Source organism: Macaca fascicularis, chromosome 6 (assembly GCF_037993035.2).
Source record: "Macaca fascicularis isolate 582-1 chromosome 6, T2T-MFA8v1.1".
NCBI lineage: Eukaryota > Metazoa > Chordata > Mammalia > Primates > Cercopithecidae > Macaca > Macaca fascicularis.
The window spans coordinates 139382346-139395857 of NC_088380.1; the positions used below are offsets into that span (position 1 = coordinate 139382346).

Sequence of the window (13512 nt, forward strand, 5' to 3'; positions counted from 1 at the left end):
AAAAAAAAAAAAAAAAAAAAAAGTTAAGATACTAAAATGTTATATATATTTTACAATAAAATAACAAAAGGGCAACCCACAGAATCAGAAAATATTTGAAAATGCGTAAGAAACTTATATCTAGAATATATAACTCTTACAACTCAATAAACATATAACAATTAGAAAATGGGCAAAGGATCTTAATAGACTTTTTTTTTTCTTTTTATGAGACAGAGTCTCGCTCTATTGCCAGGCTGGAGTGCAATGGCACAATCTGGGCTCACTGCAACCTCTGCCTCCCGGGTTCAAGTGATTCACCTGCCTCAGCCACCCAAGTAGCTGGGACTACAGGCATGTGCCACCATGCCCAGATCATTTTTTGTATTTTTAGTAGAGATGGTGTTTCACCATGTTGGCCAGAATGGTCTCGAACTCCAGACCTCGTGATCTGCCCACCTCGGCCTCCCAAAGTGCTGGGATTACAGGCATGAGCCACCACACCCAGCCTTAATAGACATTCTTTAAAAAAGATATACAAATGGCTAATAAGCAAATGAAGAGATGCTCAACATCATTAGTTATCAAGAGAACGCAAATCAAAACCACAATGAGATACCATTTCACACTCACTTGGATAGCTAGAATAAAAGAGTAAGTTCATTACACAGTGTATGCTTATACCAAAATATCACACATACCCTATAAATATGTACAACTATTACATACCCATAGAAAATAAAAATAAAAACATCCCCCAAAAGTCAGATGAGTGTTTAAAGGATGCTGAGAAATCAGAACCCTCATGCATTGCTGGTGGGAATGTAAAATGGTACAGTTGGTTTGCAAAACAGTCTAGCAGTTCCTCAAATGACTAAATGTAGAGTTACCATATGACCTAGCAATTCCACTCTTAGGTATGTACCCCAAAGAAATAAAACTTCTACATGAATTTTATCAGCATTATTTGTAAGAGCTAAAAAATGGAAACAGCCCAAATGTCCACCGACAAATGGATAAACAAAATTTGGTATAGCCATATAATGAAATACAGTCACTAGAAAAAAGTACTGATATATGCTACAACACAGATGAACCTTGAAAACATGCTAAGTGAAAGGAGCCAGTCTATTGTATGATTCCATTCATATGAAAGTCCTGAATCAGAAACCTATGAACAAGTTCGTAGTTGCTGAGGGCTGGGAGAGGGGCAGGACGGGAAACAGGGGAGTAATAGCTGAAGTGTATAGAGTTTCTTTTTGAGGTGATGAACATGTTCTAAAATTGACGATGGTGATGGTGTCCCATGTTTATAAATATACTATAAACCAATGTACACTTTAAATGGGTAAATCATATGGTATGTGCATATTTAATGAAGCTAAAAATAGCACCCAAAAAAGATCATTGACAAGAATGAAAAGTACTTATTACACCTAGGAGTTACTTTTCGTTTATACATCAAGGTTTTAGAAACTCAAAACACAAAATCACATTATCAACCCTACCTCTGTGCCTCCAGGGCTCTCTCAAAATAGATATATTGAAAACCTACATAAAAACGCTAGCATCCACACAAGACCCAGTCAGTAACATAACCAGTCACTACTGCAAGCTTAGTAGGAACAGTTCTAAATTGAGCTGGAAAAAAAACCCGTGGGGGTGGAGTGGAGGGAGCTAAGCAAATCAGCAAAAACCAAACCAAAACAAAAAAACTTCCCTGGCTTCCTTTCATAAGGTCAGAGGTTTTAAATATATAAAGAAAAAAATATACTTACAAAGTCTTTTACACAGATTTTCTTGGAAAAACATGCAAGGCAATTTCCATGAGGGGGGCAAATGTTATATTGTTCTATGTGACTCGATTGATTTATATATGCTAGTTAACAAGGAAAATTAGTATACTGTTCACCAATCACACTAAAGCAACAGAAATGGGTTATACTGCCTACTCTCTAGTCCTAGTGAGTCTCAACTTCATGAGAATTTTGGTGACATTAGCCTCCCTTTCACCCTGAAAAAGTATCAAAAGTCGAGCTCTGGCCAGCTTTTAGACACTTCCTCTCTCCCCCAAATGATCACTTAAAAGCAATCTTTAATGAAACACACACAAAATTTATGCCATTGACAGAAATTTATTCTTCCATTAAGACTACAGCAATCTGAATTGCCAATTTATAGCTGCAAGTCCATCCAGGATGTATGCTAATTAAGGATGTTTCTCTATCAAGAATAAGACTCCTATGAAAAGAAAGAAATCGCTCAAGGAAAAAAATGTAAAGTTCTCCACAATAATTATATTTCATTTAAATTTGGAAATTAAAAAAAGGCTCTGTAGCAACAATTGATGTTATCCCTTTATCCTGATAGATGCCATAGAAGGTACTAATCTACACAGGTTCCTCTTTACACAACATATGCTGCATTTAGACACTTAATATACGAAGCTTTCTCTTGAAGGCACACATAGTCACACAGTAGTTACTGTGCCAAATAGGCTCAAGGTTTTAAGAGGACCATTTGTTAACGACAGGTGCACTTTGTAGCTATCATATCTTCATACTCTTTATAGGCAATTGAGCCATCGGGCTCAATGGTCAAAACACTCAAGGGGCTGTATTTGGCAGGTACACATGACGGTCTTGGCACTGAGGAGTCCAGCTTCTCGTAGATGATGTTCTGTACCATGGTGTGAACTGGAGAGCCATACCGATGTCCAACTGCTCTTGGACAGTCCCCTTTACAGTATCGAGGGTTGTACCTGTGCGGAGCCACAATCCAGTTGTCCCACTTCAGCTGACTAAAGCTAAGTCTAAAGTCATGGAGCTCACACTCATTTTGGGGAAAAAGAAACTGTTTGAAGTATTCACTCAGATTGAAGGAAGCTGGGACCAAGGGCTTCTTCAATTCAGAACTGACAGTTTCCTGACCTCTGCGGTGACGGTGATGGGAAGATCTCCCATCCTCAGCAGCATCTTCTCCCACAGGATAGGCAGACAGACTTCTCTCCTGGTCAGGACCCTGGGAAGGCCTCCTTTTATAGTAAAGGGAATACCACCTGTGATAAGCCTGAGCACTTGTGTCATTCAAATATAAGATCAGTGATGGGGGAACCAGAAGAGTCATGTTAAACAAACCATTCTGTGCTGAAGGATGCTCCAGCTGGTCTTTCATGCATGTAAAATTTATAGACATATGAATACTTCTCTTGTTGGAGGCCACTAAAGGTTGAAGGAGGCTGGTCACATCAATCTCAATCCATTTGTGTTTCTTTCCAAATTCAAACTGTGAGTTAAAGGTAAATGAGTACGGAGCTCTGTGGAGAGTCTTGCTAGAAAACTTTGGCTCCTTTATCATTAGGTTGCACACACATTTGACGGCAGAGGAAAAAGAAACTGAGTTGTTGATAGTGTACAACAAGACTGACTTGAGTAAGTGTTCAACGGTAGTAATGCGATCCAGGTTAAATAACAGGTCCACTGATGGAAGGATTCCTAAGAAGAAAAATAATCTACCAGTAGTGCTTGAATATGAGTCAACATAACAGGTAGTCAAGTCAAAGAAACAGTACTTCGTAATATGCTATGCTTTCTCCCTTCTCTTTTCCCCCACTTTCTCAAGCCTCAAAAAAAAAAAAATGGGGGTTAATACAGAAAAGGCAGGCAATTGGTACCATTACTAATTCCCAGCAACCATACTGGACATTTTGTCTCCAGAAAGTCAGATTTGATGGTGAATTAAAGTAACAGGGAAGCACTACATTCTGAACTTTTTTTTTTTTTTTTTTTTTTTTGAGATAGGGTCTCACTGTTACCCAGGCTGGAATGCAGTGGCACCATCATGGCTCACTGCAGCCTCAATCTCCCAGGACCAACTGATCCTCTCACCTTAGCCTCCCAAGTAGCTGGGACTACAGGCATGAGCCACCACGCCCAGCTAATTTTTTGTTTTTGTAGAGACAAGGTCTCGCTATATTGCCCAGGCTAGTCTCGAACTTCTGGGCTCAGGCGATCCTCTCACCTCAACCTCCTAAAGTGCTGGGATCACAGGCATGAGCCACTGTGCTCAGCCTGAAGCTTCATTCTCAGCAATTTGCTCCAAACACAGAAGCAGCTGATAAGGAAAGTAGTATTTTTCTCTTGGATAGTCTCTAGAGGGAAAACCATAATAAAAACACTTATCAGACTTATTAAGATGACATTCTAAGCCCTAGTGAAGAAAGTCAATTTAAAACAATGTAATTGTCCTAGTTAATTTAGAACACTTGAGAGGAAAAACGGATGCTCTAAAACCACTGCATTAAAATATGATATTAAGGAAGGAGAAAGGGTTTTAAGCAGATACAACTACCCTGTTGAGTTAGAATGGTTTTAAATCAAGAGCTAGTAGATAGAATTATTTATTTATTTATTTATTATTATTATTTTTTTTTAAGATGAAGCCTCACTCTGTCACCAGGCTGGAGTGCAGTGGTGCAATCTCGGCTAACTGCAACTTCCGCCTCCCTGGTTCAAGCGATTCTCCTGCCTCAGCCTCCCGAGTAGCTGGGACTACAGGCACGCGCCACCACACCAAGCCAATTTTTGTATTTTTAGTAGAGACGGGGTTTCACTACGTTATAATTTTTTAAAGCACCACACCCAACTGCTGAGTGAAACTGTGGACTGATACTTTGTTCTTGTAAGCACTGACTCTTCCAAATGGGAACTTTAAGCTTTTCTCTCACAGAAAGTAACAAACGAGAAAAATACCCTATTTAACATGTCACACCAATAGCTGTAAGAGAAGTTTAAGGCCCATTCCTGGGCCCAAAGCTTGGTGGACTAGAAAGAGATGCTAACATTCTCTAGCAGCACTTCCCCTCAGCCCTGAAAGCCATTAAGTCTCTGGTGTTGCTTTAAAATTCCATCATATTAGCCCACCTTAACCAATGAGAGCATTAGGAAGAAACAATAAGCTCAAGTCCCAAATTTGTTTCAACTGGATATTGAGTTTTATGCAAAATAAAATGCAATTCAAGGAACTAGGCTCAGCTCTTTTCTGTCATTGAAATGCAGAAGTGTCTATCATCTTCCCTCCACCCAGTTAACCAATCTGCTCTTACATACCTGTTACCTGGTCTCCAGGAACCTGCTTGTGCTGGGTACAGGGGGTGAAGAGCCGAACAGTATTGTAGAGGTGACTTCTATTGGATTTAGGAATCCCTTCCTTGGTAGCGTATGTCTTATAGAGATTCTTCATGTAGTGCAAAGCTCTGGAGTCTGGTTGCAGCCTAGGTGCCCCACCTCGCCCAACAGATAGAACTTTGAAAAGCGGGGGAAGGAGGCCAGCTCTGTCTCTCTCATCTATAGGCTGCAGCAAGGACCAAGGTGTAGCCCCAGATTCCAACTCAGCACTAGCAGCAATCTGAGCATCTCCCCCAGAAGCCTGAGAACCAAGGCTAACAGGAAAACACAGCCAGGCAAAGCAGTAAAACCACAGGAGAAATTTGTTGGGAAGCGCCATGGCCTGGGAGAACTAGTGAGGAACATATTTCTCCATGCCAGTCCTCTTCCTAAAAGCCAGGAAGAGCCTAGCTTGGTCTCTTAAATAAATTTCAGGTGTGTGGGTGGACTAGGGTTGCTTCTGTAATCAGGCCTCAAGTATGCCTAGCTGAAGATGATTTTTATCAGCTGTATATCGAGCAGCTGATAACACCTTATTTAGCCAATTAGTTCATTAGATACAGATTTGGTTATTTAGCTTTCCTCTCTTTTCCCCTGGCATTTCTTAAAACCTGTTATTGTTACACTACCGGACTAGCTATGTAGCTGAAAGTCTAAGATAAATTGAGGAATGATCTTAAATAAAATCTCTCATTTTTAAAGAAATTTGGATTAAGATGTTTGCAAGGTGCCTGCTGAAACTTCTGAGGCATGTGGAAAAGCTAACCAATTATTCATGATGATACTCAGATCTGTTGGTATGCAACTTATGGTATTAGGTTTACTCTTCCTCTCAATTTATCCTCACGGCCCCTTCCACTTCCAGGTGTTTACAATATGTAATTATTCGCTGCATGTTAATTTGAGGGGTGAGAAAGTCACAACTGGCATAGAAGTTCCAGAGAGCAGAAAACCGTTAGGTTTCTCAGTCCTCCCAGGTGGCTGGGTACAGAATATGTACTTGGAGTACTGCAATTTTATTTGCAATGTTCTTAAAAGAGGACATCGCCTTTAACCTTGACTTAATTTTAAATATAACAACTTGATGTCCTTACTGTGGTCTGCACACTCATCTATACATACTTTGATTGAAAGGTTTTCGGATGTTTGCAGATGCTACAAAATAAATGAATGTTTTTTATTAGTATTATTCACCCAAATGGTCGTAGAATTCGCTACAATATTTCTGTCCTTACCTGTAATTCTGTTCTTGCCTTGGAGCTGAGACCAGGCTAGGCATTATGGTTTTAAAAAATGAGGCAAAGGAGTACCATGAAAAGCTGAAATGAGGGGATATCCAGCGCCACCCCGAAGAAGACTATGCTGGAAGAAAGTCAACCCACATAGTACAAGATACAAAGCCAGTTTGTCAGTACCTATATGAGAAAACTAAGGTATGTCTGCAAAATACAAGTTGACTGCCTGCCGAGCCTCCGTGGGCCGTAAGCAGCGTTATAAAACACACCCAACTGCTGAATGAGAGCTTAGTCCTCGATTCAATATGGCCAGCAATTCCATTAACAACACTGACAGACGCCTCATGGCAAGCTGTACAGGACAACAGCATCATCAAGCAGAATGCACTTCAGGGAAAACACAGTAAGGCCTCTCACCCGACGTTCCTTGCTTCTCACGTGGGGAGAGGAAAGAACTGGGGCATCGTGATACCCCCCACCCCACGCAAACCATCTGGGGAGGACGCTGGCTGCTGTCGAGGCGGCCTCAGCATTCATCAGTTGACGATTATTTGATTATTTTTGTGGCTGAATTTGAGGAAACGTTTGTATTATCTCTTGGGAACGTTTACAGCCTGCCAGTGGACTCTAAAACAGAGGGTACCAAGAGAAGCCTTAGATGTGTGTCCCTGATTGTGGTGCTGGGGTCGCTGATGGCTTGAAAATAACAGAGCCCCCTTTGAGTTACTGGCCAAGGCTAAATAAAACCTCGTGCTCCTTTGCTGTGGGGCGGTCCGGTCTCGGGGCTCAGAGGCGCTCTGTCCACAGCTGGGAGAACCCCAAGCTCCTGGCCAGCGCGGGCCCCGAGGTCTGCAGGCCCCTTGCTCGTCACCTCGTTGTTCCCTCACCCGCCTCCCGCATTCGGCCGCTTCCTGACTGGGATTCCACAGAAAGGCCGAGGGCTGAGGAGAAGTGTGAGCGCCTCCGCCTGTCCACTGTCCCCCAAAGTCAGTTCAATCCCCGACGTCCTCCGCTAGGTTCCACCCCACCGGCCCTGGCGGGGCCTCCAAGGCACCGCCCACCTACGGGTCACCCAGTCAGGCCACTTCTTTCTGGGACAAAGGCATCACCCCTTAGAGACAGCAGGAAAATGGTATCTCCCGGAAGTTACCTCACGACCTCCAAGCGCCGCTTCCAATCTTGCCGGAAGTGACGAAAGAGTCGACCGGCTCGGTGACTGCGGAGGGCGAGCTAACACCTGTGCGTGAGTGGGAGGCTGGTTGTGCAGTGTTGGTGGAACCTGAGAGGCCACGGGCGCCCCGCTGGGCTGGGGTAGGATAAGGAGTCCAGGGGCAGGAGTCTGGGGTTGGGGACGGACCGCCGCGGGGACTGCGGCGCTTTGCGAAAGCGAGCCAAGCGCCTGTCCGCTCTCGGTCCTGCAGGGCCGTTGCCACGATGGGCCGCGAGTTTGGGAATCTGACGCGGATTCGGCATGTGATCACCTACAGCTTGTCACCTTTCGAGCAGCGCGCCTTGCCGCACGTTTTCAGTAAAGGAGTCCCCAACATGCTGCGCCGCGTTCGGGAGTCTTTCTTTCGCATGGTGCCGCGTGAGTGCCCTGGGCCTGTGGGAGCGGGAGGCTGAACCCCAGCAGCAGCAGCAGTCCCTGCGTCTCCCCTCTGAGCGCTGGCGGCCGGGCAGGCGCTCTGTAACTTGCCGTACACACCTTTCTCGTTGAATATTCCTGACCGCCCTTGAGCTGGTCATATTATCCTCCCGATCTTACACGGGGAAAACTGAGTTACAGAACTGAAATGACTGGCCCAAGGTCACTCGGGTGATTCCAGCGTGTTCCTCTGAGGTCATCTTTATCGAGTTCTTACCAGTGGTGAAATGCTTTGAATTAAACTTGCAGCAGATAGTGATGATAGTTGCACGGCCTTGGATATGCTAAGAACTACTTAAGTGTATACTTTAAAGAATACAACAGGACTGAGACCTTTTTTTTTCTTCTATATGTCTTATATATGTGCTCTGTTTACTCTCTTAATTTTTAAAGAGTTTGTAGTGTTTTATCTTATCTACAAATGGGGGAGTGAAGAGGTCGAGAAATCCAAGAAGAAGAATCCAGCTGCCTATGAAAATGACAAATGAGCAATGCATCTGGATGACGGTTCCCTGTCTCTGAAAGACCTTTTTCTGGAAGAGGAGTCTGCATTGTAGTGTCTCAAAGACACAATAAACTTCCTATGGTCTGCCCTGTTGTGATTTTACATTTTTGTGAGTAGAATCCTGTGTGACCACTAAATATTCAAGTTAATGAAGCGCGCCTCCTCAGCATGAGTCTTTAAGTTTTGCCTGGTCTTGGATTTTGGTGAAAGAGCAGAGCTCGCCCTTTGTTCCATAATCTACAAGAAAGTAGCTGCAGCTACTCCTGCAGCTAACCATTTGTGGGTGACATGGGCTATGGGGAGTGCTGGTTCTTGGCCCTCTGCTCCCATAACAACAATAAAGTCTAGTAACTATATTGTAATTAGTATGTGTCAGGTACACTTTTATTTTTTGAGATGGAGTCTTGCTGTGTCACCCAGGCTGGAGTGCAGTGGTGCGATCTCGGCTCACTGCCATCTCTGCCCCCTGGGTTCAAACGATTCTCTTGCCCCACCCTCAGAGTAGCTGGGATTACAGGTGCAAGACACCACACCCGGCTAATTTTTTGTATTTTTTGTAGAGACAGGGTTTCACCATGTTGGCCAGGCTGGTCTAGAACTCCTGACCTCAGGTGATCTGCCCACCTCCGCCTCCCAAAGTGCTGGGATTACAGGCATGAGCCATGGCACTCCAGGCCTCAAATACTCTTCTTAGCTACACAAATGAACTGTTAAACTTCACAAGCACCTTTAATGTATCCTCATCTGGCAGATGAGGAAACAGGCACAGAGAGATGAAGTAATTTGCCAGAAATTATACAGCAGTGAATGGTGGAGTCTTGCACTTAAGTGATGCTCTTAAAGCTATGCTCTACTGCAGGGGTGTCCAATCTTTTGGCTTCCCTGGGCCACACGCAAAATACACTAACACGACAATAGCTGATAAACTTAAAAAAATTTGCAAAAAAACCCTCAACGTTTAAAGAAAGTTTACAAATTTTTGTTGGGTGGGATTCAAAGCCATCCTGGGCCGCTTGCTGCCAGGACTGCGGTTGGACAAGCTTGCTTTACTGCCTTTCCTCCTAAGGCGGGCCTTAGCCTGAAGGGATATCAGCTATAAAATGGATGAGGTGGTCTCTTGGCCTCCACAGCAGTTTTCTGTTTCTGTGCCAGGAAGCCAACAGTGTTTTCAACCGTATGTGGTTCATAAAGCCTCAAATATTTACTCTGGCCCTTTATGAAAAAAGGTTTACCCCTGATCTAAAGCCTTTAAATTATCTTTTTGGTATTAAAGGTACCATTTTCCCTTCGCCCACCGGCAGATGGTGGGGGTAGGTGTGGTTGGCAGTTTTATGCCTCTAGTTTCTTAGAGAGGCTTCTCTCTAAGCTTCAGGGCATGGATCTCACTTGTGGTAGTGGGTATGTGGAATATGATGAGTTGTCATAGCTCAGTCAGTACCATACATGACATGGGATCTGAGATCTGAGATCTGTTTTTAGAAACTCTTCCTGCTAGCAGCAACTTTGATTCTGACTCAGACTGTTTTTTTTTTTTTTTTTTTGAGATGGAGTCTTGCTCTGTCACCAGGCTGGAGTGCAGTGGTGCGATCTCAGCTCACTGCAACTTCCGCCTCCCGGGCTCAAGTGATTGGTCCTGCCTTAGCCTCCCAAGTAGCTGGCACTACAGGCGTACACCAACACACCCAGCTAATTTTTTTTTTTTTTTTTTTTTTTTTTGGTAGAGATGACATTTCACCATGTTGGCCAGGATGGTCTTGATCTCTTGACCTCGTGATCCACCTGCCTCGGCCTCCCAAAGTGTTGGGATTACAGGCGTGAGCCACCGTGTTCGGCCAGACTGTATCTTTATTATCCTAAATACTGCTATTGCCTGTTAAGAATCAAAAGTTAAGATACTTCAAAACATGGCTGGATGCGGTGGCTCATGCCTAGAATCCCAGCACTTTGGGAGGCTGAAGTGGGTGGATCACTTGAGGTCAGGAGTTTGAGACCAGCCTGGCCAACATGGTGAAACCCCATCTCTACTAAAAATATAAAAATTAACTCAGCATGGTGGCACACACCTATAATCCCAGCTACTCAGGAGGCTGAGGCAGAATCACTTGAATCTGGGAGGTGGAGGTTGCAGTGGGCAGAGATTGTGCCACTGCACTCCAGCCTGGGTGACAGAGCGAGACTTCAAAACAAAACCTAAAAGATGAACTACATTGTGAGGCAGGATATGGGAGAAGGCTGAGTCTTACAATCTTGGGCTTGTCCTCTTAGCCCGTCACTTCCTCATTATGTGATACAGGGAAGAAACCTACCTTCATGAGCCTTAAGCTTCGCACCCATAACATGGAAATATTATAAAGTTCTTGGGCTGTGATGATGGTGAAATGAGTGACAAGTGTCTGTCAGGATGGTATGGGCTTAACATAGGGCAACTAACTGAGGAACTCTTCTACCCCACCCCCAAAAGACAGGCCAGTTTTCCCATTTTTCTCTGTCCAGATTTATTCCCAGGTCTTGCAACGTATTTGGGTCATAGACTTCTTTGAGAATGATGAAAACTGTGGACCCATCCTTACAGTGCATAGCTTCAAAAAGTTCACAGCCCAGGGGAGGACCACTGCTTTGAGAGGCCGTTAATGTCTTTCTGCCTCTGGTGTTTGCCCCAAGCTGCCGGGTAGACGGCCACCCTCTCCCATCTTGCTCGCCTTGTTCTACACTTAGACTATTTCTCCCTGGTTCTTTGACTCCTTTGGAGAGACCAGCTCAAAAGATTGAAAGCCATTTTCTCAGCCCAAACCAGGCATTGAGCCTATTCTTTTTATTCCAGGAGTGCTCTACTGACATGACTGTGCCGTAAGCCCTGTGATGTGTTGAGTTTCTGCTTTGGATGAAATTAGTCTGCTTTAAGCCTGTGTCTCATCAAAGGGCTTCCCTCTCTAAGCTTGGAGGAATGGCTCTCACCTGTGTGGCAGGAGTGCTGAGGTGGTGGGTGTGTGGAATGTGGTGAGTTTTAGTCGCTCAGTGCTCCTATACATGATCTGGGATCATTTTAGGGGACATTCTATTTGCGTAAGTCCTCAGAGGAGGACCTGAGTAAAGCCTTTTAAGGATGGGCAACTGCTGTGGGCTTCAGTGCTGGTAACCCATCTGGAGCCTCCAATCCTGGGTATGGATCCCTTACCTGCTACTCTGGCACAACCACTTGCTCCATTTAACCTTTCTTTCTCCACATGCTCCTGCCCCCACAAGCATTTTTAATCTATGGGCTGCAGAGTCTGGTGAAAGGAATGCCCTCGCTCTTTTAGTTTGCAAACAGTCCTCAAAATGCAGGCCTAGGGTAGGCCCAAAAGTCTATGCCAGTTCCAGCTAGCAAAAAAGCAAATACACTTTGACCTTTTGTTGAAATTTTACCTGGTAAAGTTTTTCCATTTCAGAGTCTTTCATCTTTTATTAGGCACCTTCTGCTTAGGTACAGCAAAAAGTTTCCAATTACTGCCAACTCCCAGTGATCGACCTGGAATGTGTTTCAAACAGCTGCTCATGTAGCTATACCCTCTTTCTCCCATTTCATCCTAAGCTTTTGCCTCAGAAGCATAAAATCTCTGAGAGTTGTATCCAGAGTTACCAAGCTCTCGGCTATCAAATCTGCTTCAGTCTCATTTTCTTCTTGTAAATTAATCATTTGAACCCCCAAAGTGACAGAATAGGAGACTAAAGCCCAAAGAGGGGAAGGGCTGGCCTATGGGCAGTTGCACTTTGTAGACCCCAGGCTACTGCTTACCAGTCAAGCATTCTATCTTCTTATAGCTGAAACTGTTAAAGGCTGCTTAGGCCTTTCTATTGGATAAGGAGCATGTAGTTCACTGAGCAAAATACTTGATTGTAGAGTCCGTGAATTTTTTTTTTTTTAATTTCAAGAAGAGGCCTTCCCAGTCTCTCAAGTATGGGATATCTGTGGACAAATGCTGTCAATTCAGCTAAGTGCTGCCCGGATGTTGGTTGAGTTTGATTTTTGTGCCATACTTAACTAAAACAACTAGAGTTCACGTAGACATATGTTAAAATACTTTCCCCTTCCCCAACAGTGGTTCCTTCAACAGTGACTAATGGATTTTTTCTTTTGGGGAGAGGGTGGCATACAACATAGAAGCTTGAACCAAAGTCCTCTGCAGTGTTGTCACACTCATGAAGATGAAGGGTCCTTTCCCCCTACACATAGAGGGGCAAGGGCTTCAAGCTTTCTTTCCCTGACTGTGTTATCGGCTTTACAAATTAACACAACAGGCTAGTTTGATCCTGCTAGTAGAAGTACAGGAAGGCAGAAATGGAGAAGTGGAGAATTCATCTTTTGGATGAACAGTTTCCAAATCCCATTTGGCACGTCACTCTAGACTGGTAAAGGGGAGGCTGGCACTGAGGCCACAGACCCAACTGGCTCTAGGACATCACGTTGTTCAGTCCTTTGCTTATCTAATCACATTTGTGTTCTTACCCAATGCTCACTAGGTCACCACTTAGCCACTTCCCCTCCCAACAAAAGTTCCCAGTTAGGCCCCATCTGGGATCATCCAGTATCCAAGCTCAGGGGTGAAGGGAGGGAGCAGATAACTAGTCTCAACTGGTTAGTTGGTATATAGGTCTCTTCTCAATGTTCCTCAAGTGCATGCAGTGGCATCCCCCTCCATGATTCTGAGAGGACTAGAACCAGGACAGTCAGATCTGTGGTCACATCCTGCCCAATTCCAGTTCTGAGGTCCATCAAATCATCTGCTTCTCCCTTGGCAAGAAGCCGGTCAGTGGCCATCCTTTTCTACCTTCAGCTGTTGTGCATCTCCTCCACTTTTTCCTGGGGTAAAGGAACAAGCAGGTTCTTACCCAAATACCCAACGTGTGAAGATGAGACGGCCCTTGGGAAGAGGTATTAGCCATGTTTTCAGTGTGATGCCTGGCAGAAAGAATTTGTTGTATTTGTCTTAAGCTTATTATCCT

At 44.2% G+C, this 13512-nt stretch overlaps 2 protein-coding genes across 5 annotated transcripts; one reads left to right on the plus strand and one right to left on the minus strand.

The window, feature by feature from the left end:
* Positions 1-2094: 2094 nt before the first annotated feature.
* On the minus strand, positions 2095-7431 carry GDF9 (growth differentiation factor 9). 3 transcript variants are annotated; one of them, XM_065546726.1, is made up of 3 exons: positions 6380-7431; positions 5088-6299; positions 2095-3473 (listed from the first exon to the last, which is right to left on the minus strand). In XM_065546726.1, the coding sequence occupies exons 2-3, from the start codon at positions 5482-5484 to the stop codon at positions 2503-2505; spliced, it is 1368 nt and encodes a 455-aa protein (XP_065402798.1). In that variant the 5' UTR covers positions 5485-6299; positions 6380-7431; the 3' UTR covers positions 2095-2502. The 3 variants fall into 3 exon arrangements, with proteins under 3 accessions (XP_065402798.1, XP_073850322.1, XP_005557811.1); XM_073994221.1 differs by lacking the exon at positions 5088-6299; XM_005557754.4 differs by having other exon boundaries at positions 5088-7431.
* A 144-nt stretch (positions 7432-7575) lies between these two features.
* Positions 7576-8616, plus strand: UQCRQ (ubiquinol-cytochrome c reductase complex III subunit VII). 2 transcript variants are annotated; one of them, XM_005557756.4, is made up of 3 exons: positions 7576-7690; positions 7801-7967; positions 8418-8616. In XM_005557756.4, the coding sequence occupies exons 2-3, from the start codon at positions 7814-7816 to the stop codon at positions 8510-8512; spliced, it is 249 nt and encodes an 82-aa protein (XP_005557813.2). In that variant the 5' UTR covers positions 7576-7690; positions 7801-7813; the 3' UTR covers positions 8513-8616. The 2 variants fall into 2 exon arrangements, with proteins under 2 accessions (XP_005557813.2, XP_005557812.2); XM_005557755.5 differs by having other exon boundaries at positions 7576-7618.
* Positions 8617-13512: the final 4896 nt, after the last annotated feature.

Coding starts and splice junctions, on each gene's coding strand:
- GDF9 (XM_065546726.1), bottom strand. CDS start 5,484: ATGGCGCTTCCCAACAAATTTCTCCTGTGGTTTTACTGCTTTGCCTGG. Junction 3,474..5,087: donor TCCTGGAGACCAGGTAACAG/GTATGTAAGAGC, acceptor TTTTCTTCTTAG/GAATCCTTCCATCAGTGGAC.
- UQCRQ (XM_005557756.4), top strand. CDS start 7,814: ATGGGCCGCGAGTTTGGGAATCTGACGCGGATTCGGCATGTGATCACC. Junction 7,968..8,417: donor TTTCTTTCGCATGGTGCCGC/GTGAGTGCCCTG, acceptor TAATTTTTAAAG/AGTTTGTAGTGTTTTATCTT.